Source organism: Oncorhynchus masou, chromosome 31, assembly GCF_036934945.1.
Source record: "Oncorhynchus masou masou isolate Uvic2021 chromosome 31, UVic_Omas_1.1, whole genome shotgun sequence".
Taxonomy (NCBI): domain Eukaryota; kingdom Metazoa; phylum Chordata; class Actinopteri; order Salmoniformes; family Salmonidae; genus Oncorhynchus; species Oncorhynchus masou.
In genome coordinates this window covers 97,383,021-97,391,653 of record NC_088242.1, presented here as the reverse complement: position 1 = coordinate 97,391,653, position 8,633 = coordinate 97,383,021, and the positions used below count along the sequence as shown (strand labels likewise).

Sequence of the window (8,633 nt, the reverse complement as noted above, 5' to 3'; positions counted from 1 at the left end):
TCTCACCTCTCCTGTCTCACCTCACCTCTCCTGTTCTCCTCTCCTGTCTCATCTCTCATGTCTAACCTCTCCTGTTCTCCTCTCTTATCTCACCTCTCCTGTCTCACCTCTTCTGTCTCACCTCTCCTGTCTCACCTCTTCTGTCTCACCCCTCCTGTCTCACCTCTACTGTCTCACCTCTACTGTCTCACCTCTCCTGTTCTCCTCTCCTGTCTCCCCTCTCCTGTCTCACCTCTCCTGTCTCACCTCTACTGTCTCACCTCTCCTGTTCTCCTCTCCTGTCTCACATCTCCTGTTCTCCTCTCCTGTCTCACCTCTCCTGTGTCACCTCTCTTGTCTCACCTCTCCTGTCTCACCTTTTCTGTCTTACCTCTCCTGTCTCACCTCTCCTGTCTCACCTCTACTGTCTCACCTCTCCTGTTCTCCTCTCCTGTCTCACATCTCCTGTTCTCCTCTCCTGTCTCACCTCTCCTGTGTCACCTCTCTTGTCTCACCTCTCCTGTCTCACCTTTTCTGTCTTACCTCTCCTGTCTCACCTCTCCTGTCTCACCTCTCCTGTCTCACCTCTACTGTCTCACCTCTCCTGTTCTCCTCTCCTGTCTCACATCTCCTGTTCTCCTCTCCTGTCTCACCTCTCTTGTCTCACCTCTCCTGTCTCACCTTTTCTGTCTTACCTCTCCTCTCTCACCTCCCCTGTCTCATCTCTCCTGTCTCACCTCTCCTGTCTCACCTTTCCTGTCTCACCTCTCCTGTCTCACTTTTTCTGTCTCACCTCTCCTGTCTCACCTCACCTCTCCTGTTCTCCTCTCCTGTCTCATCTCTCATGTCTAACCTCTCCTGTTCTCCTCTCTTATCTCACCTCTCCTGTCTCACCTCTTCTGTCTCACCTCTCCTGTCTCACCTCTTCTGTCTCACCCCTCCTGTCTCACCTCTACTGTCTCACCTCTACTGTCTCACCTCTCCTGTTCTCCTCTCCTGTCTCCCCTCTCCTGTCTCACCTCTCCTGTCTCACCTCTACTGTCTCACCTCTCCTGTTCTCCTCTCCTGTCTCACATCTCCTGTTCTCCTCTCCTGTCTCACCTCTCCTGTGTCACCTCTCTTGTCTCACCTCTCCTGTCTCACCTTTTCTGTCTTACCTCTCCTGTCTCACCTCTCCTGTCTCACCTCTACTGTCTCACCTCTCCTGTTCTCCTCTCCTGTCTCACATCTCCTGTTCTCCTCTCCTGTCTCACCTCTCCTGTGTCACCTCTCTTGTCTCACCTCTCCTGTCTCACCTTTTCTGTCTTACCTCTCCTGTCTCACCTCTCCTGTCTCACCTCTCCTGTCTCACCTCTACTGTCTCACCTCTCCTGTTCTCCTCTCCTGTCTCACATCTCCTGTTCTCCTCTCCTGTCTCACCTCTCCTGTGTCACCTCTCTTGTCTCACCTCTCCTGTCTCACCTTTTCTGTCTTACCTCTCCTGTCTCACCTCTCCTGTCTCACCTCTACTGTCTCACCTCTCCTGTTCTCCTCTCCTGTCTCACATCTCCTGTTCTCCTCTCCTGTCTCACCTCTCCTGTGTCACCTCTCTTGTCTCACCTCTCCTGTCTCACCTTTTCTGTCTTACCTCTCCTGTCTCACCTCTCCTGTCTCACCTCTCCTGTCTCACCTCTACTGTCTCACCTCTCCTGTTCTCCTCTCCTGTCTCACATCTCCTGTTCTCCTCTCCTGTCTCACCTCTCCTGTGTCACCTCTCTTGTCTCACCTCTCCTGTCTCACCTTTTCTGTCTTACCTCTCCTGTCTCACCTCTCCTGTCTCACCTTTTCTGTCTCACCTCTCCTGTCTCACCTCTCCTGTCTCACCTCTCCTGTCTCACCTCTACTGTCTCACCTCTCCTGTTCTCCTCTCCTGTCTCACATCTCCTGTTCTCCTCTCCTGTCTCACCTCTCCTGTGTCACCTCTCTTGTCTCACCTCTCCTGTCTCACCTTTTCTGTCTTACCTCTCCTGTCTCACCTCTCCTGTCTCACCTTTTCTGTCTCACCTCTCCTGTCTCACCTCTCCTGTCTCACCTCTCCTGTCTCACCTCTCCTGTTCTCCTCTCCTGTCTCACATCTCCTGTTCTCCTCTCCTATCTCACCTCTCCTGTGTCACCTCTCTTGTCTCACCTCTCCTGTCTCACCTTTTCTGTCTTACCTCTCCTGTCTCACCTCTCCTGTCTCACCTTTTCTGTCTCACCTCTCCTGTCTCACCTCTCCTGTCTCACCTCTCCTGTCTCACCTCTACTGTCTCACCTCTCCTGTTCTCCTCTCCTGTCTCACATCTCCTGTTCTCCTCTCCTGTCTCACTTCTCCTGTGTCACCTCTCCTGTCTCACCTCTCCTGTCTCACCTCTCCTGTCTCACCTCTACTGTCTCACCTCTCCTGTTCTCCTCTCCTGTCTCACATCTCCTGTTCTCCTCTCCTGTCTCACCTCTCCTGTGTCACCTCTCTTGTCTCACCTCTCCTGTCTCACCTTTTCTGTCTTACCTCTCCTGTCTCACCTCTCCTGTCTCACCTCTCCTGTCTCACCTCTCCTGTGTCACCTCTCTTGTCTCACCTCTCCTGTCTCACCTTTTCTGTCTTACCTCTCCTGTCTCACCTCTCCTGTCTCACCTTTTCTGTCTCACCTCTCCTGTCTCACCTCTCCTGTCTCACCTTTCCTGTCTCACCTCTACTGTCTCACCTCTCCTGTTCTCATCTCCTGTCTCACCTCTCCTGTGTCACCTCTCTTGTCTCACCTCTCCTGTCTCACCTCTCCTGTCTCACCTTTTCTGTCTCACCTCTCCTGTCTCACCTCTCCTGTCTCACCTCTCCTGTCTCACCTCTCCTGTCTCACCTCTCCTGTCTCACCTCTCCTGTCTCACCTCTCCTGTCTCACCTCTCCTATCTTAGTCCTTTTTCTTTTACAGTATATCACTGTCTAGTCACAGAGCCTTACTACAGGGAGTTTACAGTATATCACTGTCTAGTCACAGAGCCTTACTACAGGGAGTTTACAGTATATCACTGTCTAGTCACAGAGCCTTACTACAGGGAGTTTACAGTATATCACTGTCTAGTTACTGAGCCGTACTACAGGGAGTTTACAGTATATCACTGTCTAGTTACTGAGCCTTACTACAGGGAGTTTACAGTATATCACGGTCTAGTCACAGAGCCTTACTACAGGGAGTTTACAGTATATCACTGTCTAGTCACAGAGCCTTACTGCAGGGAGTTTACAGTATATCACTGTCTAGTCACAGTACCTTACTACAGGGAGTTTACAGTATATCACTGTCTAGTCACAGAGCCTTACTACAGGGAGTTTACAGTATATCACTGTCTAGTCACAGAGCCTTACTACAGGGAGTTTACAGTATATCACTGTCTAGTCACAGAGCCTTACTACAGGGAGTTTACAGTACATCACTGTCTAGTCACAGAGCCTTACTACAGGGAGTTTACAGTATATCACTGTCTAGTCACAGAGCCTTACTACAGGGAGTTTACAGTATATCACTGTCTAGTCACAGAGCCTTACTACAGGGAGTTTACAGTATATCACTGTCTAGTCACAGAGCCTTACTACAGGGAGTTTACAGTACATCACTGTCTAGTCACAGAGCCTTACTACAGGGAGTTTACAGTATATCACTGTCTAGTCACAGAGCCTTACTACAGGGAGTTTACAGTATATCACTGTCTAGTCACAGAGCCTTACTACAGGGAGTTTACAGTATATCACTGTCTAGTCACAGAGCCTTACTACAGGGAGTTTACAGTATATCACTGTCTAGTCACAGAGCCTTACTACAGGGAGTTTACAGTATATCACTGTCTAGTCACAGAGCCGTACTGCAGGGAGTTTACAGTATATCACTGTCTAGTCACAGAGCCTTACTACAGGGAGTTTACAGTATATCACTGTCTAGTCACAGAGCCTTACTACAGGGAGTTTACAGTATATCACTGTCTAGTCACAGAGCCGTACTACAGGGAGTGTACAGTATATCACTGTCTAGTCACAGAGCCTTACTACAGGGAGTTTACAGTATATCACTGTCTAGTCACAGAGCCTTACTGAGATAAGTTGCATAGAGCCACTGTGTGCAATAGTGTTTAACATGGTATTTGAATGAATCCCTCATCTGTACCCCACACATAGAGTTATCTGTAAGTTCCCTCAGTAGAGCAATGAATTCAAAACACAGATCAAACCACAAAGACCAGGGAGGTTTTTGTAGACGGGTATAGAAAAACAGACATTGAATTTTCCTCTATCAAAAATCAACAACCAACTTGACAGAGCTTGAAGAATAACGGCCAAATGTTGTACAATCCAGGTGTGCAAAGCTCTTAGAGACTTACCCAGAAATACTCACAGCTATAATCACTCTTAGAGACTTACCAGAAATACTCACAGCTGTAATCACTCTTAGAGACTTACCCAGAAATCCTCACAGATGTAATCACTCTTAGAGACTTACCCAGAAATACTCACAGCTGTAATCACTCTCCGAGACTTACCCAGAAATACTCACAGCTGTAATCACTCTTAGAGACTTACCCAGAAATACTCACAGCTGTAATCACTCTTAGAGACTTACCCAGAAATACTCACAGCTGTAATCACTCTTAGAGACTTACCCAGAAATCCTCACAGATGTAATCACTCTCAGAGACTTACCCAGAAATCCTCACAGCTGTAATCACTCTTAGAGACTTACCCAGAAATCCTCACAGCTGTATTCACTCTTAGACTTACCCAGAAAGACTCACAGCTGTAATCACTCTCAGAGACTTACCCAGAAATACTCACAGCTGTAATCACTCTTAGAGACTTACCCAGAAATACTCACAGCTGTAATCACTCTTAGAGACTTACCCAGAAATCCTCACAGATGTAATCACTCTTAGACTTACCCAGAAAGACTCACAGTTGTAATCACTCTTAGAGACTTACCCAGAAATCCTCACAGCTGTAATCACTCTCAGAGACTTACCCAGAAATCCTCACAGCTGTAATCACTCTCAGAGACTTACCCAGAAATCCTCACAGCTGTAATCACTCTTAGAGACTTACCGAGAAATCCTCACAGCTGTAATCACTCTTAGACTTACCCAGAAAGACACAGCTGTAATCACTCTTAGACTTACCCAGAAAGACTCACAGCTGTAATCACTCTTAGAGACTTACCGATAAATCCTCACAGCTGTTAACGCACTTAGAGACTTACCCAGAAAGACTCACAGCTGTAATCACTCTTAGAGACTTACCCATAAATACTCACAGCTGTAATCATTCTTAGAGATTTACACAGAAAGACTCACAGCTGTAATCACTCTTAGAGACTTACCCAGAAAGACTCACAGCTGTAATCACTCTTAGAGATTTACCCAGAAAGACTCACAGCTGTCATCGCTGCCAAAGGTGATTCTAACATGTATACTTATATTTATATTCTTATGCTAATTAGATATGTATTAATTTCACTTTTAATGTGTTTGCAAAACAATCTAAAAACATGTTTTCACTTTTTCATTATGGGGTGAAGATGTATGAACATGTATTGTGTGAAGATGTATGAGAATGTGTGGTGTGAAGATGTATGGTGTGAAGATGTGTTGTGTGAAGATGTATGGTGTGAAGATGTATGGTGTGAAAATGTGTTGTGCGAAGATGTGTTGTGTGAAAATATATGGTGTGAAAATGTGTTGTGTGAAGATGTATGGTGTGAAGATGTGTTGTGTGGAGATGTATGGTGTGAAGATGTGTTGTGTGAAGATGTGTTGTGTGAAGATGTGTTGTGTGAAAATGTATGGTGTGAAGATGTGTTGTGTGAAGATGTGTGGAGATGTATGGTGTGAAGATGTGTTGTGTGGAGATGTATGGTGTGAAGATGTGTGGAGATGTATGGTGTGAAGATGTGTTGTGTGAAGATGTGTTGTGTGAAGATGTGTTGTGTGAAGATGTGTTGTGTGAAAATGTATGGTGTGAAGATGTGTTGTGTGAAGATGTGTGGAGATGTATGGTGTGAAGATGTGTTGTGTGAAGATGTGTGGAGATGTATGGTGTGAAGATGTGTTGTGTGAAGATGTGTGGAGATGTATGGTGTGAAGATGTGTTGTGTGAAGATGTGTGGAGATGTATGGTGTGAAGATGTGTTGTGTGAAGATGTGTGGAGATGTATGGTGTGAAGATGTGTTGTGTGAAGATGTGTGGAGATGTATGGTGTGAAGATGTGTGGTGTGAAGATGTATGGTGTGAAAATGTATGAGAAAAAGTGCAATCGCAAATGTTTTTCTTTTAATTATAATTTTGATTTGGTTTATTTAAAAAAAATTTTTTAAATCTGCCCCTCAAACATATGATGAGAAATTTCCATTCACCTCCAGAAACCACGAAATGATCATATTCACAAAGAAGAGCTCTCCCTCCCAAATGACATGCATTACATTACATCTCCTAGCAACTGATGCCAACAATCTGCTTTAGTTCAAGGAGATGATTCCGGCATGAAGTATCCTTTTAATTTCCCTCGTTGGTACAATTTTCATTTACATGTGACCTGGAAAATAGGTGAAGGTGCAGACAGATGTTTCAAATTGATTCTTCTAGTCATATAAATTAACATTTAATAGCTTAATCCTGACATGCAGCTGGAGTGCCAAGACCTGTCTAAATCTGGCCAAGCTACATGTGTTGTGGGTGAAAAAGGCTGGCCAAGCTACATGTGTTGTGTTGTGGGTTAAAAAGACTGGCCGAGCTACATGTATTGTGTTGTGGGTGAAACAGACTGGCCAAGCTACAGGTGTTGAGGGTGAATAGACTGGCCAAGCTACAGGTGTTGTGGGTGAATAGACTGGCCAAGCTACAGGTGTTGAGGGTGAATAGACTGGCCAAGCTACAGGTGTTGAGGGTGAAATAGACTGGACAAGCTTCAGGTGTTGTGTTGAGGGTGAAAAGACTGGCCAAGCTTCAGGTGTTGTGTTGAGGGTGACATAGACTGAACAAGCTACATGTGTTATGTTGAGGGTGACATAGACTGGCCAAGCTACATGTGTTGTGTTGAGGGTGTATCATAAATGATGCAGTCACTGTGTAATCTCACCCTTGATTGGGATTTTAAGTATGAGAGTGAATCTTTAGCATTTGTGAACGTATACATGGCATGAACTCTCTGCTTATGACCCTCACCTACCCAATTCTCAGTGTACCCAGGGGATTGTCCTTTTAGCATAGCGATCTGACATCTTGGAGATCCTTTTAGCATAGCGATCTGACATCTTGGAGATCCTTTTAGCATAGCGATCTGACATCTTGGAGATCCTTTTAGCATAGCGATCTGACATCTTGGAGATCCTTTTAGCATAGCGATCTGACATCTTGGAGATCCTTTTAGCATAGCGATCTGACATCTTGGAGATCCTTTTAGCATAGCGATCTGACATCTTGGAGATCCTTTTAGCATAGCGATCTGACATCTTGGAGATCCATTTAGCATAGCGATCTGACATCTTGGAGATCCTTTTAGCATAGCGATCTGACATCTTGGAGATCCTTTTAGCATAGCGATCTGACATCTTGGAGATCCTTTTAGCATAGCGATCTGACATCTTGGAGATCCTTTTAGCATAGCGATCTGACATCTTGGAGACCCTTTTAGCATAGCGATCTGACATCTTGGAGACCCTTTTAGCATAGCGATCTGACATCTTGGAGACCCTTTTAGCATAGCGATCTGACATCTTGGAGATCCTTTTAGCCTAGATATCTCGGAGACCTCAAAAGCCGGTGGCCACACAGTAAATAAAAAAAAAAAGACCCTTCTCGTATTCAAGCCCCCAAAGGGGACTCGGAACACCTCGCCCTGCGTTACCTCAGCTTCATGTCGGACCACCATCACACGAGTGTCAAATCTGTGTAGTGGGCCTCGAGTCGAGCAGAACCAGGGTTTTCCCCCTGCGGAACGAGTTCCCCAGCTGACAGAACGGGAGGGTTCAGAGGTGAGATGTCTGGGATTACTACAACTGCCTTGGTCGGCTGTGTTTACACGCCTAACAGGCTGGGAGCCTCGGGGTCTCCTATCAGACCACCAAGACGGACCTGGCACATGTACCCATTAACTGTTGAATTGATCTGATGGGAAAGTGTTTTTCCATCCACCACTTGACTGGGTAGATGGCTACTTCAACTACGTAGGTTGTATATGTGTCATTTTAAACATGTCGTTATTTTCAGTGCTGGCAAGTCCATTGAAAACAGCCAATACGGGTTCACGTAATATTCAGAATTGATTTACTTGTAAGTCTAAATTAATCAACTTTACATATAAGTGTCTAAATTACTCTTCTTAAAATTGTTCAGAATCAAATCTATATTGTACTGCAATGTTTCACAAATTGTATTGGTGAGATGAAAAGTAGCTTTGCATGCTTACTCAGTTCCAAACTCCAAAATGATTGCTTTAAGTTATGTTCAATTGAACATTACTTCCAAACTCCAAGTAACTAAAACATCTTGAGTCTCATATATTTTTCTCTTAAGATGAGGACTTTGTTAATGGAAAGAGAGAGAGGGGCTGAAACATGTAACAAAATAAAGACAGAGCTGTATGCCCCAATTCATAGG

The 8,633-nt window shown here is 45.2% G+C and overlaps 1 protein-coding gene across 1 annotated transcript; it reads left to right on the top strand.

Annotated features, from left to right (window-relative positions):
* The first annotated feature begins 5,606 nt into the window (after window positions 1-5,606).
* Window positions 5,607-6,199, top strand: LOC135525080 (keratin-associated protein 10-11-like). Its single transcript, XM_064952836.1, has 3 exons — window positions 5,607-5,758; window positions 5,847-5,978; window positions 6,097-6,199. Exons 1-3 carry the CDS (start codon window positions 5,607-5,609, stop codon window positions 6,197-6,199), a joined length of 387 nt encoding a protein of 128 aa, XP_064808908.1.
* Window positions 6,200-8,633: the final 2,434 nt, after the last annotated feature.

What these genes read in the sequence shown, in the direction of transcription:
- LOC135525080 (XM_064952836.1), top strand. Translation starts at nt 5,607, where the DNA reads ATGTATGGTGTGAAGATGTGTTGTGTGAAGATGTATGGTGTGAAGATG. An exon ending in AAGATGTGTTGTGTGGAGAT is followed by an intron (nt 5,759 to 5,846) that starts GTATGGTGTGAA and finishes TGTTGTGTGAAG; the next exon opens with ATGTGTGGAGATGTATGGTG. An exon ending in GTGTTGTGTGAAGATGTGTT is followed by an intron (nt 5,979 to 6,096) that starts GTGTGAAAATGT and finishes TGTTGTGTGAAG; the next exon opens with ATGTGTGGAGATGTATGGTG.